This window comes from Oryctolagus cuniculus, chromosome 7, assembly GCF_964237555.1.
Source record: "Oryctolagus cuniculus chromosome 7, mOryCun1.1, whole genome shotgun sequence".
Taxonomy (NCBI): domain Eukaryota; kingdom Metazoa; phylum Chordata; class Mammalia; order Lagomorpha; family Leporidae; genus Oryctolagus; species Oryctolagus cuniculus.
In genome coordinates, this window is record NC_091438.1 from 126,778,817 (window position 1) to 126,793,227 (window position 14,411).

Here is a 14,411-nt window from a genome sequence, read left to right on the forward strand (position 1 = left end):
CTCGTGCTCCTCCTGCCCCCCTACACAGCCCATCAGGTGTGGCCTTTGACCACCGAGTCCCTTGCAGCTGCTGTCCCTTGCCGGGACATTCTTTCTCCACCTCCAGCAAACTACTGTCCCCTCTTCGTAATGTCTGAGCTCAGACGTCAGTCTCTGGAAAGTCAAGGTGGGTTAGGGACCCTGCCCCTCAGGGTGCAAACTCTCATTCACTACTGCATCCCCCGCAGCAACACAGCCCTGGAGTTAATGTGCTGACTGAAGGAAAGAAACAAGCAAAACACATCCAGATGGTTTCCAGGAGCATGTATTACACAAGTCTGAGTGCAAGAAATGGCAAACAGTTGCTATGTCTGCTTTAAAAGCGCATCTGGTGCCGAGTCCTGACGCTCCGGATGGCCCCCCGGCCCCCTGCTCCTCCAGAGCACGCCGAGGCCAGTCTCTCGGGTGGCGGGGCAGCTGCTGCACGGGACCTCCTGCCTCCTGTCACCCGAGGCATCAGGCACTGCAGTGATGCCCAGGGATGGCTGCGCTCTCTCTCCTTGTACACACACAGGCTCCCAGAGCCAGCTCTGGCTGGGGGCCTCGCAGGGTGGACGGGCCGCGCCAGGGTCAGCAGGTGCCTGGGACTTCACCGCCTGCTTGAGCGACAGGTCCTCCCGGTGGGCTGCAGCTGGAGCTGTGGCTTCCAAATCCCGCCGGCTGCCCAGCCCACCTCCCCCAGGGGCCTCTCTGCTGGGGGACGCCTCGCCAGGGCCCTTGGTGAGGCATTTCCAAGGCCACCTGTCCGGGCTCGCAGAGGTGCAGGCGGCAGCAGAGTGACTGGTGGGTCTGAGTTCTGAGGAGCTGGGACAAAGTGCTGACGGTGCCTGGCCGTGGAAGTGCCGGGCCTTCCAGCAGCCTTCAGGGGGGTGGGGGGCTGTGGGCCCAGACCTACCCGGGCCGGGGGCTGCTGAGGAAGGCCTGCTGGCCTCCTCAAGGGCTTGTGGGCTCCCAAGCTTCCTCTGGGCAACAGTGGGCCCTTCGATTCTGGGAGGACCCAGCACGACCCCTGTCAGCAGGCCTGGGACCGCTGGCCCCTGGGCCCTGGGCAAGCAGGCGTCCTCTCCCCCGCCCTGCCCTGCTCCTCGGAGGGGTGGGTTCTGGCCCGCTTCCGGGTTAGGGGCCGAGCCGGGTGCGAGCCTTCCCTGGCCCTCCTCAGGCCCCTCGTCGGCGTCATCCTCCGAGGAGTCCACCTCGCGGATAGCTTCCTGCTTCTGCAGCGACTCCCGCCGCTCAGCTCGGTCCTGCCGGAGGGTGCCCAGGGCCCTTGAGGGAGCTGGCGGGAGCACCCCCTTCCCCGGCAGTGCCCCCTTCCCAGACAGCACGCCCCTGGTGCCAACGCCTTCCAGAGGGCTGGCTTCCCGGGGCGGCAGCTCCTTCTTGAGCTCCGAATGGGGCAGCTCCAGGCTATGCTTGCGGGACGCGGCCAGCTTCTCGGCGGCGGCGAGCGCGGCCGCCAGCTTCTCGGCTGACTGCACCCTCTTAAGCAGCGGTGAGCGCGGCGGCTCTGCACTCTTGGGCCGCGAGAGTTGCCTGCCCAGGGGCGGTGACAGGTGCAGCTTGGCAGGGAAGGCCTGGGCTCCGTGGCCAGAGAGGGGCGACGGGGAACGCTGCGGGGAGGACGCTGGCGGCGGCGAAGGCGTGTGGGCCAGTGGCGACAGAGGGATGCTGCCGGCTGACTTGCGCCGAGGTGAGCGGTACTGGCGCTGGAGCTTGGGCGCCAGGCCGTGCAGGGAGCTGGGCCGGGTGTGGCCGGAGCCAGCCGGGGAGCTGGGCACGCTGGAGCTGGGGGAGCTGCTCTGTGAGGAGCTGCCTCCCACTTTGTGAAACAGACACAAAGGCAGAGTGGTGGCGGCTGTTAGAAGTGACGGAGGCTCTGCAATGTCCCAGGACTGTCAAGGTTACCCCCCACCCCCAGTGGGCCAGAGCATAGGCCAACAATTTTCTCCCCAAGATTGCTGGATTCAGGGGTGGGTGGGAGAACCCGAGTGGGACATGCGGGACGCACGGAGAGCCCGGACGCTGTCCCGTTTGCCGTGCGGGAGCCCCTCGTACCTGAGTGCACGGCCTCGGCGGTCACGCGGTAGCCCTGGGTGGGAGACCGGGGAGAGAGGCTGTGGCTGTGTGTGGGGGAGCCCGGGCCGCTTTCCCCTGATGACAAGGAGCGGTTGAGGGAGGAGAGGCTGCGGCTGGTGTGCAGCAGGGACGCCTGCTTGGTGATCTTCCGGAACAGGGAGCTCCGCTTTCTGTTGCAGAGGCGAGCCAGAGGCTGAGTGAGTGCCTGACGCACAGCGCACGCGGGGCCGGCCAGCCGTGCAGACTGGCACCCGGGCGGCTCAGAGAGAACTGACAGTCTAAGCCAAGCTCACCTTTCCTGGCCATCCTTGGCCCTGCTTCGCTTGCTTCTTCGGGCCATCTTGGCCTTGTAGCTGCCTTTCCGAGCTGGTCCCACTTTAATGGAAGTGTTCTCCAGGGGAGTCGTCGTAATGGACACCTTGTTTCCACTCTGGAGCACAGTGTGAGGTCTGGGCTGAGGCGGGCCGTACACACCCCCTGCCCTGGCAAGGCCGCAGTACAGTCCCAGCTGCTGCCCTTGCACCAGCACAGCCCTGCTCCCCTCCCCTGCAGCAAAGAGCTCCCACTGGGTCCTCCCGGAGGACAGAGAAGCAGCTCACCTGTCCTGCCGGCGGCTCAGGAGGTCAGCGAGGGTGCTGCCTTCTGGAGACCACCAAGCCGTGTGTTTTCCTGCACCTATCCTCAGTGCCGAGTGTGTGCGTGCCCAACCCTCCCAGTCCCCTCGGGGCAGCAGAGACTCCCAAGGCTGGGGACGCCCAGGAACCACAGGGGAGGCACCCAGCACTAACCTTCAAGATCAGCTCCACCACCTCGGTGTGCACCAGCCCGTGCACGGGCTCCCCGTTCACGTGGGTGATGAGGTCGCCCTGGCGGAGCCCTGCCTCGCTGGCGGGGCCTCCGTCCTCCACGTGCTGTGGCAGGAAGAGAACTGTCCTCAGGCTGCAGACAGCATCGTGAGGCCCTGGCTTGCTCACGAAGCTGTGAATCCCTTCCCGTCACCCTCTGACCCCTGTTGGGAGTGCAGGGAGTGTGGGCAATGACAGAAGCAGAGACAGACAGGCTCCAGGAGGGAGACACGGGGGTGAAGCTGAGACAACAGGTCTGGAGGGCCACACGTACCCACACCATGTGGTGCACAGTGTAGACATCTGAGTCACCCATGTAGACACGAATGGCACGCAGGGTGAAGCCATACTTCTTGCCAGCTCGGTGGATGACGATGGGAGGCCTCAAGCTGCCGAGGGCTGGCAAGAAGTCCCTGCTTGGAGAGGAGTCCCTGGATGACGGGTTGGATGACAGAGAATGTGGGGACATGGGACTGGCCAGTGGAGAGCAGGCGTGGTGCTCTGAAGAAAGAGAAGTCGCAGGTCGGTGGGTCAGAGGCCTCGGCCTGATCACGCGCCCGGCCTGCCCCTGTCCAGTGTGTGGTCCAGCACAGCTCCAGTCACAGACACACTTCCCCCGGAGCCCCCGATCTGCAAAGCCCTCTCCTGTGCCCAGATCCCTCCAGGCCAGCGAGGGGGAGTGGCAGCTGGCATCTCGGTATCAGGAATGATGCAAACTCTTCATGCATATTTAAATGTCACAATTATCCTAAGAACTAGCCATTATTAATATCCATATTTTTGGAGGCCACTGTTGTGGCTCAGCAGGTTAAGCCACTGCCTGAAATGCATATGGGCGCTGGTTCAAGTCCTGCCTGCTCTACTTCTTATCCAGCTCCCTGCTAATGTGCCTGGGAAAGTAGCAGATGACCCAAGAGCTTGGACCCCTGCACCCACATAGGGGACCCAGACAGAGTTTCTGGCTTCAGTCTGGCCAGCCCTGGCTAATGTAGCCATTTGGAGAGTGAACCAGCAGGTGGATGATCTCTCTCCATCTCTGTAACCATGCTTTTCAAATAAATAAAATTAAAAAAAAAAAAAAACTTTTTGATGAGCAACTTAAGGCTTAAATGGGTTAAGTAACCTGTTCAAGGTCAAAGAGCCAGCTGCTCATGGACCCAGGATTCCAGGATCAGCTCTTGACCTCAAAGCCCGCATGAGCTGCCTGGTCATTCGGCCTTGTGGCATGTGCATACCTCTCCAGACCCCACGCACATCCTCAGAGACCTCCAGGTTCATAACAAAGGGACAGAGTCTCTCAGGCACCCACTCCTTGATACGCACACACAAACACTTGCTGTGGGCCTCCAGGCCCGAGGCCCTTCCTGTGAGTTTAGTCCTAGCTCCCCAGAGGGCCTCACCTGCAGGGATGAGAAGGGAAAGGGCTGTAGCCGAGGCGGACTTGATCACTTTGTTGATAGGGCGTGTGGCGCGCTTCTCTAGAGAGTCCCCAGAGAGCAGCCGGTGGCGGGCCCTGCGCACAGCCAGGTCACTGATGGCCTTGGATGTGGCTCCCTCAGCCAGGTGCAGGGTACTGTGGCCTCGGGTCTCCATGGCTGTGGGCCCAAGCAAGCAATGAGATCCAAGATGTAGGTGAGCCTCCCTTCCTGCAGCGTCCCCCAGGCTGGGCCCTGTGGTCACCAACTGGGCCACACCTGGACTGGAACTACAGCTCTGGCCAGCAGGCTCCTCATCCAGCTTCAGCCACCGCTCCACAGGCCGTTCGGGGACAGGCCCAGGTACCCCCTCTCCAGACGGGGGTGTCAGAATCCATATTCCCTCCTGCTGCTGCCTCCTGGGGGTGCTGCTGGCCTCTTCAGGGCCCTCAGGGAAGCGAGGCCCCTCCAGGAGGCCTGAGCAACGGCGCCGCACTGTCATTGGAGGACTCGAGTCACTCTCCGTGTGGGACGACTCGGACACGGACAGCCGCTTCCGCAATCTGGGGGACACAAGGCTGGCGTGAGCAGGCCCGGAAGTCTCCTTGGGGGCCACCCCTCTCTGCCACCCAGTGTCTCAGTCTCTCCCAAGCTCTGTGGCAGCCAGAGGATGGCTGAGCCGCAGGTGCTCACATCTCAGGGGAGCCAATCACCCAGCCCCGGTCCCGGCCCTTCAGCCCTGCCAGGCCATCCGAGCGCTCCTCCTTCTCCTCGCTCAGGCTGCGCTTGGTGGGGGGCGGCGTCCGGTGCTCCTCCAGCAGTGTGAGCCGCTCCATGCTGCTGTACACCTGCGGGCAGGCGACAGCCGCGCCTGTAATGGCCACACATCCCCGAAGGGGCAGAAGGTGCCCCGGGCACCTGAAACCCAGGAATCTGAACCAGTCCCTTCCCTGCCCACGTGACCCAGGTGAGGGAGGGAGCAATTCTGTGAGTGTGACCTGGCCTCACTCTGGTGTCAGGCACTAGAGTGGCAACCCCGTCTCCAGCTCCCTGAGCTGCCCCAGGCCAGGTCCCTTGACAGGACCTCTTCCAATCATGCTGGGGGCGGGGGCCCTCAGTGCACCTTGCTGAACCGTGGAGAGCAGGAAGAGAACTGGCGGATCTCAAGGCAGCCGTCCTCACTCACTTCTTCCTCGTCCTCTGAATCCACGTGGTGGTACCGCTCGGAGCGCGCTGGACCAGGAATAGGACAGTTCCCTCCAGAGCCCTGCTCATGGCCTTCCTGTGACCTCATGAGATCTCAGCAGGGCCCTGAGAAGTTGCTCCCAATGCCAAGCTCAGTGTGTATAAACTTTTCGGGGCCAACAGGCAGGACCTGTGTCTCCCCTCTCCCCCCAGTGGCGGCCTTACTGTCAAAGTAGCTGGTGTCATCCTCTGACTCCAGCTGAGGAATGAACTCAGCCTTCTGACGCAGAAGCCCTGTCCAGTCCAGGCCCGTGAAGAACGGGTGCTGCTTCACCTCACAGGCACTCCCTGTGGACGGGGATGGGCGTGGCCAGTCAGCCCTGAAGGCTCAGCTCCCCTTCCTTTCCCTCTCTGCCCACAGCTCCAGGACCGAGGGGCAGCCCACATCTGAAGCCTGCCCTCCAGGGCACACAGACTCAGGCTCCCTGCTGGTGAGCGAGGGCAGTGGGCCCTGGCCTACCTGTGCCCAGTCTCTCCAGAGGGTTCTGGTGCAGCAGTTTGGAGGTGAGGTCCTGGGCATCTGGGGGCAGCGCGTCATCACCCTCAGGCCACACAATGTCGTCTGGAGTCACAAAGGGTGTGAGGGTGAGGAGACGTGGGGAGAGCAGGGAGAAGGGGTCCCAGTATAGTGCAAGGAAGGGAGCATAAAGGGCCCCATCCAGAGCCCTAAGAAACTTTGCCTGCGACCCCAGTTCCTTAAGTTTGAAGGTTCCTTCCCTCCCGGAGAGCCTCACACACCCTAGACCTTGGCTTGAGCACTGCAAAACAGTGATTCCCCCCTCCCCGCCCCGCTCTGAGGCCCCAGCTCTCTCTGGCTTCGTACCCAAGACACGCACTCACAGGAACGCAACACTGGACCACCGTGCCCACATGGGGGATGCATGAAAACAAACAGAAGCGGCCCCAGGGGACACGGGTGCATGCACACACAACCAGCCCTTGCCTGCGGAGCCGCCCTCTAACACACGTGAATTCAGACAAGCACCCCCGAGCTCCCAGCAGCAGCCCACATCGCGCCTGTGCATCCCGCCGATGGTACCTACCACTGATCACCTGCCCAAAGAGCTCCTCGGGCGTGTCTCCGAAGAAAGGCACGCAGCCCACCAGGAACTCGTACAGGATGACGCCCATGGCCCACCAGTCCACAGGCTTCCCGTAGCCCTGCCGCAGGATCACCTCAGGCGCTATGTATTCTGGGGTCCCACACACCTGGGCACAGAGAGGCCAGGCTGCCTCAGCATCGGGAGGCAGCGCTCTGGCATGATGGCTAGAGGGGTGGGAACGTCCCTATCCCTGGAGTGGAAAAGTCCCTGAATGAAGACTCAGCTCGCCTTGTTAATATAATAGCAAGGTCAACAGGCGCCTGAGAACCAGAGGTGCAGCTGGCGGTAGCTGAGTTTATATAGTTCCTATTAAATCAAAATGTCTAATTCTAACTTGGAACCATCACTCCTGAGCCCTCAACAGCCTCTGCTGGCCTCTGCCCTCTGGCTTCCCAAGGAAGAGACCTACTAGTCACGTAACTACTAGAGGAATTGGTAAACAGTCATAGCCTGGAATGTCAAATCAGCCCAGTGGCAACTGGGAGCTGTGTTCTGAGCACAACAGGCCTCAGGAGAGCCTTGTCCTCGACTTGGGCTGCAGGGTCCGGGACTATCTCCCACAAAACTCTGTCGAGTGTTAAGTCATACAAGTGATTTTCTCCAAATCCCGAGGAGGAAGAGTACTTGGGATTTTACAGCCTTAAGATTCTCATGGCCCATCCTAATATCCAAATGGGCTGCCTAACTTGGTTCTTCCCCAGAACCAAATAGTGGGGAAGACAGGCGTTTCCGGCTTAACATCTGGCCACAGGGCAAGCAGGCGCCACTAAGACTTTATTCTGAGGCCTGGAATTTGCCCCTCAGGTCTCAACTATCCCTTCCTTACCTGCTTGTCCAGGAACTCCCGGGCGTCCTTTTCGATGTGGCCCTCGTACAAGTTTGTGGTCAGACTCATGAGGCCAATTTTAGAAAGTCCGAAGTCAGTGAGCTTGATGTGACCCATGGATGTAATCAGGAGGCTGCGAGGTCAGAGGAACAAAACGACAGAGTCACTGCTTCCATTTTCAAGAGTGCCGACCTGAGCACATGGCAAACGTGTCCATGTAGGCTTTAACAGGGCACGGTGGGGCAGAAGCAGGGGAGCTTCGGCAGGGAGGCAGGCGGCTAAGTATGGCGCTCTGGCTGTGTGCACACTGCCTTCTGCAGAGGCAACAAACCTGCCTTGCGCCCGGCCCCACAACTCGTTTCTATTCACTGCTGTCTGTCCACACTGGGGGCAGGTGTCAGATGAGGGACAGCCTTTCCTCTACAGAGCCGAGGTCAGCCCCTCTCCTCACGTGGGCGGCTCCCAATACCCATTGCACGGAGAGAAAAGGGGCACAGAATCTTGTTCCGTGTCCACGGCTGGGTTAGAAGGAGGGTTGGTTGGCAGAGACTAGAAACAAGTCCCCTTCCCGTACTCTGCCACAGCCGTCTCCTTGCGCGCTGCAGGCTTCGCTCTGCCCCCTCCCTTGTAAGGGCCCCTGAATCAGCGTCTCTGGTCTTGACCCTCATGAGCACCATGCCAACCCAACTGCCTGCAGGCTGTACGGGCAGCGTAAACTCAATCTGCTCAAGACAAAGCCCCGCCTCCCACGCGGTCCTCTTCCCAGTAAAAAACAGCAATTTCTGTTATCTGCTAAGTGTAAGTGCTTAAAAAATCTCCTGCCCCTGAAATGCTTCCAGGAGTAACAGCCCCACAGAGGTCGGTATCGTGATCCCCACTTTAGGGAGCAGGAACTTGAGGCTCAAGTTCTGAGTCAGCACCCAGAAGAGCGGCCGTGTGAACCTGGTCCATCTTGAGACCAAGCTGCTCACCACCACAGAGGCCTGTTGCTTTCCTCTGATTGCCACAGCCTTACCTTCTCCTCTCTGCTTCCCTACATTCCCCACTCCAGTCTTCATCCTGACTCTCTCTGGTCCGGTGCAGGCAGTGTTTGTGGTCTTTGGCCTGGTCTGCTGCAGGGGTTTCACTATCTCCACTGGCAGTGTGATCTTTCTACACCTTAACCAAAATCTGAGCGTGTCTTCTACCACACCTGTGGTAACCAGACCTCTTAAAGACTCTGTGAGCTCTTTCAAATAAAACCCAAACTGGCAGAAGACTCTTGATGACCTAGTCCCTGCCCGTCTCCCTGGCCTCTTCTCTTACAACTACCATGTGAGCTGTGGCCAGGTCCCATCAGTGTTCCTGCGTGGCTCACATTCTCTCACACCCGCAAGCCTCTCACATCCTCTGCCCCATACACAGGTTTTACGTTCCTGTCTCCATAGCACATACCAGACGTGGCGAGAACTCCTCTGAAACCCAGAACACAGCCCTTGGCAGAGCAGCACACTTGTTGAGCCATCTCCTAAATGTGCCGCTTTTGTTCCTGCAGAGCTCCTCGGTGACTCTTTTATGTCACCAAGGCCTTAGAATGCTCCTGCCAGATCTTATGCAATGGTCTTTGCATCTGAGGTGGACAGGGGCTACAGCACTGGGCCTAAATGGACATGCACATGAGTATTGCTTCCTAGAAGTTATCCTGGGATAGACCCAAGTCTGCCGTTTGCCTCCAGCTGTCTAGAGACCCAAGGAGGAGACCGTACAAGGGACCTGGACTGTGCGCATACTTGTCAGGTTTGAGGTCTCGGTGCACGATGCCGTAGTTGTGCAAGTACTCCAGGGCCAGCACGGTTTCCGCAAAGTACAGACGCACCATGTCCACGGGCAAGGCCCCAATGTTCTTCAGCAAAGTAGCACAGTCTCCCCCTGCAATAAGTCCAGGCCACTGTAAGGGAAGGGTCTAGGTCTCCATTCCAGCCAGTTCCCAGCCTTGCAGGCTCTAAGGTCCCAAAGGAGACAGCCTCATGGAATACCCAGTGCTGGAAATTACGGGTCTAGCCTCTGTGCTGCTGGCACGGGTGGGGACAGGGTGTGGAGGGAAGGGAAACTGCCAGAGAGGGTAGGAAGCCAGGCCCCTTATAGCTTCTGGCTGACTTGCAGGGATCAGACTAAGTAATTTTAGGGTGGGGCTACTGTAGACTGTAAGCAAATCTGGCTACCGTTTGTTCACCTATTTCCACCCTATTGGCTTTCCTTTAGTTTCTGAATAGGGCAACACTCCCAGCATATACTCAACGAATTAACAGGGGAGTTTTGTTCAGTTTCAACTTCAAGATGGGCAAAATTTTGGGAAGCTATACACAACAGTGAAAAGGGAGGTGACAGGGCCACCAGCAAAGCCCCTGCCCTGCTCCCGAACACTTGTAGGCCAGGCCTAGAGCATCACGTGTGGTTTTAAGGGCTGTCCTCTCCATAAGCCATCAGCCAGGGCCATGGCTTTCCTCCCCAGGGCCCAGAGGCGATCCTCCCAGCACCCTGTCTTGGGCTGCTACATCCTGTCCCACAGAACTTGTCATCACACACGACAAGGGCAGCCTCACGGCAGACAGGAGCTTTGTGCTCACCATTACCGAATGACCACTGAGATTCTAGGCAGAAATGAATGCCACAGAGGGCTGTGAAACTTGACCCTTGCACAAACATGCTGGTCCCCATGGAGGGATAACTCTGACACTGTGTCTTGGCCTCCATGCCAGACCACTTCCTCCCAGTACCTTTAGTACCTTCTACATACTCCATCACCATGCACAAGTGACGCTTGGTCTCAAAGGAGCAGAACATGCTGACCACAAAGGGGTTCTCGGCAAAAGTCAGTATGTCCCGCTCCACAAAGGCCTGCTGGATCTGGTTCCGCAGGATCAGGTTCTGCTTGTTGATCTTCTTCATGGCGAAGCGCTGCCGGGTGGACTTGTGCCGCACCAGGAACACAGCCCTGGGAAACAGCGCAGCCCAGCTCAGTCCCCACAGGCCCCCAGCACCGAAGCTGTGCTCCCCAGTACCCACTGCCTCCTCCCACACCTCAAAATGCACAAAACAAGTGAGCAGGAGTGTGCATGTTAGTAACAGGGATCTGGACTAAAGAGTTCTTATTTGGTTTTTTATTTTATTTTTATTGATTTGAAAAGCAGGATGGGGGTTGGGGGGATCTTCCACCTGCTGGTTCACTTCACAAATGCCTACAATAGCCAGAACTGGGCCTGGCTGAAAAGAGGAGCCCAGAACTCAATCTGGGTCTCCAACATAGATGGCAGGGACCCAAATACTTAAACCATCACTTGAAGCCTCCCACGGTACACATTAGCAGGAAGCTAGAATTCGAACTCAAACCCAGGCAGGTGTCCCAAGGTGCATCTTAATTGCTGTGCCAAACACCCGCCCCAAGTTCTTACACAAGTCTTGAAGATAAAGCTCAGGGAGAGGAGAGGCTACCAAGAGGGCGGGAATCTTCTCTGAGACAGGAACAATCCTCAGATGTTGCCTCACAAGGGGGCTTCAGGGAGCAGGAGGGTCTACCCTGAGGCATCTGTTGCCTAGAGGACTAGGCATTACCCTCTTCCAGAGGGAGACAGCACGCCTGACTCTGCGCCAGTTCCAGCCACACCCTGACCCCTGCGCTTACCCGTAGGCGCCATTGCTGATGAGCTTGATGGTTTCGAAGTCCTCTTCAGAAGGTGTCTTTTTAGATGGCAGAGATGCTCCACGGCCCTGGAAGACAAGAAACACGCAGGAGGCGGGCATGCTTCTCTGGGCCCATACGCTTGGGCAAGCTGTGGCCAGCATTCGGCCCATTTTCTCAGGAGCTGAATGAACTCTCAGGGCCGAGAGCCAGCCCTCCTGCAGATACTCTAAGAGAATTCAGAGCCCTTTACAATGGGGCTCAGCCTCCAGGACTGGGGCTCTGGGTCTTTACCTCGACGGAATCATCTGTCTCTGGAGTGTCAGGACTGTCATAGCTGCTCAACTGGACCATTTCTAGAAACAAAGCAAGGATACAAGAGAAAAGTGTGCGTGGCAACGTCAGGCATCTCATCAGACCCTCAGATCACATCATGTGCATGTGGAGCAGGCCTGGATGCTTTCTCCATCAGCCTGGGATGCAAATCCAGTCCTGTGACTCTAGGCACAGCTTTGCTACCAGCCAACAAGCCAAATACTGTTGCTACCCCTACTTCTAGAAGTTCAGTGCCATTCATAAAGCAGATTCTATAAAAGCAGTTATCAAACTTGGGACATTTCCTGGAAGACTAGATAAAGACTAGGTTTATCACTCCCCGCTTACTGCCTACTTTGTGGAATGGGGCTAGGAAGAAGGGAAGGAAACAGCAGGGCAGTACCAACCAGGGCCTGAAGCCCACAGTCCATCTGGGGGCTTGGCACAAGGCCCGCAAGAATGGAGATACCCTCTAAAGCCCTGACTGGACCACTGCAAAGATGCCGGAGGATCTCCAGTGAGACCAGCAGCAGAGGCCAAGTGTGCAGAGCAGGTGATCGCTTTGGAGAATATGACTGCGCACCTTGGTTGTTGAGCTCTTTTGACTTGAGGCTCTAAAGCCAACTCAGCTGGGCCCAAGGCAACACAGGTTGGGATATATCAGGCAGATATATGGCACCAATGACAGAGACCACAGGTGCCTCCCACAGTCCTGAGGCCCTGATGCCATGTGGCTGCATCCACGCAAAGTCTTTCTTCTCCAAGTGGTCTCTCGCCCTTAGGCAGTGGGGTCTCTTTGCAGCCCCCTGACAGCATGCTCACCCTCAAGGGGATCCCGTGTGAGGCCCAGCTGGCTGACGATGTAGCGGGGAATGTCACATTTAATCCCATGTCCCTCTTTGGCGTGACCCTCAGCTGCTTCTAACAGGTGGTAGAACTCTTCAGGGTCAAACTCCTATACCAGGGGAGAGAGGTAATCAGTGGTGAGAAACACAAGTGAAGACTGCTATCTCTTTGGTCTGAATACCCAGGAACAACATGATCCCGTGACCACAAGAATGGGGACAAAGCTGTCTAACAGGTCATCTCCGGATTGGACATCCTAAGCATATACTATCTTCACAGCAATGAGGACCAGAGCATTTGGTTTCAAGAGTGCTCGGCCTTTTCACCTGGGCCCAAGCCTTCCGCCAGCCAGACGGCATCATCAGGTGTGTTCAGATGTCCAATCCAGAGCAGTCCTGGTACACAATTATAGTTCATTAGAGCTTTAGCTCTCAATCCCAGAGGTGTAACTGCATACCTCCTGGGTGCCAGGGGCTGGAGCTCCAAGTGTTCAACATAGTACAGTCTTTGTACATAGTGATGGAAGGTCTCATTTACTAAGTGTCTACCAAGTGCCCTACTCTGGGCACTTAGAACAATTCTTTGACCTTGGTGGGGAAATCAAGGCTCACAGGGATGGACTGACTTGTCCACGGGCACAGAGGAAGAAAGGAACAAAAAACCAGCAATCAAATCCAGGCCTGATTCCAAGCCCCTGCCTAGCCATGGATTCATGTTCCTAGGGAAGGGGCTCTGTGGATCCCAACCCTAGCCTCTCATTTGAACCCTGCTTCTATCCCCTCTGCTCTCACTATTTTGGAGAACTGCATGACAACATTTACATGTAATGTACATACAATTTACATACCACATATTCTATGGGATGCTAAATATATCTTGATAAAGCTGGTTAAGAAAAGAGTAAATCTGACCCTGTCACTTTCTGGAGGCTCCAGGTGGCCTTAGGATAATCCAAACCCGAGCCGAGAAATCACCATCCTCTACGATCCTGTACCATCCAGGTGTATCCCTCAAACACCCTGTACTCCATCAAATGCCCTTCCCAATGCGCCTCACCTGGCAAACTTCCACTCACCTTTCAGGTCATCTGAATGAGCCTCATGTCCCCCAGGGAGTTCACACTGAAATTTCAAGGAGGCCTAAAGCACTCCGTTCACCAGGTTCCTTCTGCACCTCATGCTGGCCTCAGCAGCAAAACTTCTTATAATATATTTGTACTGATTATTTCATGCCCATGTGACTTAAGACTCCCTAACTCCACTAAAGAGGAGATATCCTGAGGTCAGAAACATGCTTTCTTCATGTGTGTATCGAGCAAGAAGTAGCTCTCAGAAGTGCAGATTTGGGATTAAACGATGGACTTGATTTCTGCAAACTAAACTGGCCTTTGCCTCTCAGTGTCCCTGTCTCAAGGCCGCCACTGATCTGGGGTCTGGTCAGGGTAGGGCTGGGCCAGACCAATACTCTCCCCTGTCATACCCCATGGGACCATCCGTTTGTCCGCATGGCAGTCTGTCTAATCCCCAAAGTTGGCCAGTCGCATAGGAATAAGGGAACCAGCAGTGAGTGAGACCAGAGCTTTGCTGCCAGCAACATGTTTCCTCTACAGTTCCCCAGCTCTGCTCCAGCCTTCCCAGAGTCCACTCACCAGGCATTCCAGCAGGCGGGCCGGGCGGGCAATGACAATCATCAGCTTTTTCACTAGCTGCATCACAAAAGCCACTTCTGAGCTCTCCGAGCGTTCGTGAGCCTGCAGAAGAGACAAGGGGCGCTGAAGCAATCTCTTGGCCTGATGTGGTGGGGCTGAGCAGAGCCCTTTGGGGAGAAACTGGCAGCGCAGGGAGCTCTGCAAAGCCAAGTACTCCGAGAGGCCCGTCAGCTGTGCGGGGGAGCAAGCTTGCTCCTCGGGAACTATCTGAGCTTCAGAACCGCAGAGACACAGCTTTACCTGCTCCTCTATCATTCACACACACACCCCCTCCCAGTCCCTAGCTCAGGTGCACGGCTCAATGGATCCTTCACTGATGTTCACTTCCTGCCCCG

The 14,411-nt window shown here is 57.3% G+C and overlaps 1 protein-coding gene across 11 annotated transcripts in view; it reads right to left on the bottom strand.

Annotated features, from left to right (window-relative positions):
* Positions 1–288: 288 nt before the first annotated feature.
* The window catches only part of MAST2 (microtubule associated serine/threonine kinase 2), a 241,448-nt gene continuing 227,325 nt past the window's right edge, over positions 289–14,411 (bottom strand). For all 11 annotated transcript variants that reach the window (XM_051857813.2, XM_051857810.2, XM_051857815.2 and 8 more), the window contains 19 exons: positions 14,017–14,118; positions 12,345–12,477; positions 11,502–11,563; positions 11,211–11,296; positions 10,315–10,523; positions 9,319–9,457; positions 7,550–7,682; positions 6,664–6,829; positions 6,081–6,182; positions 5,786–5,908; positions 5,499–5,608; positions 5,069–5,223; positions 4,655–4,938; positions 4,361–4,555; positions 3,235–3,461; positions 2,904–3,026; positions 2,409–2,545; positions 2,095–2,285; positions 289–1,858 (listed from right to left, as the gene is read on the bottom strand). In XM_051857813.2, coding sequence (XP_051713773.1) covers positions 345–1,858; positions 2,095–2,285; positions 2,409–2,545; positions 2,904–3,026; positions 3,235–3,461; positions 4,361–4,555; positions 4,655–4,938; positions 5,069–5,223; positions 5,499–5,608; positions 5,786–5,908; positions 6,081–6,182; positions 6,664–6,829; positions 7,550–7,682; positions 9,319–9,457; positions 10,315–10,523; positions 11,211–11,296; positions 11,502–11,563; positions 12,345–12,477; positions 14,017–14,118 — 4,191 coding nt within the window. In that variant the 3' untranslated portion in view covers positions 289–344. The remainder of the gene's footprint in view (positions 1,859–2,094; positions 2,286–2,408; positions 2,546–2,903; positions 3,027–3,234; positions 3,462–4,360; positions 4,556–4,654; positions 4,939–5,068; positions 5,224–5,498; positions 5,609–5,785; positions 5,909–6,080; positions 6,183–6,663; positions 6,830–7,549; positions 7,683–9,318; positions 9,458–10,314; positions 10,524–11,210; positions 11,297–11,501; positions 11,564–12,344; positions 12,478–14,016; positions 14,119–14,411) is intronic.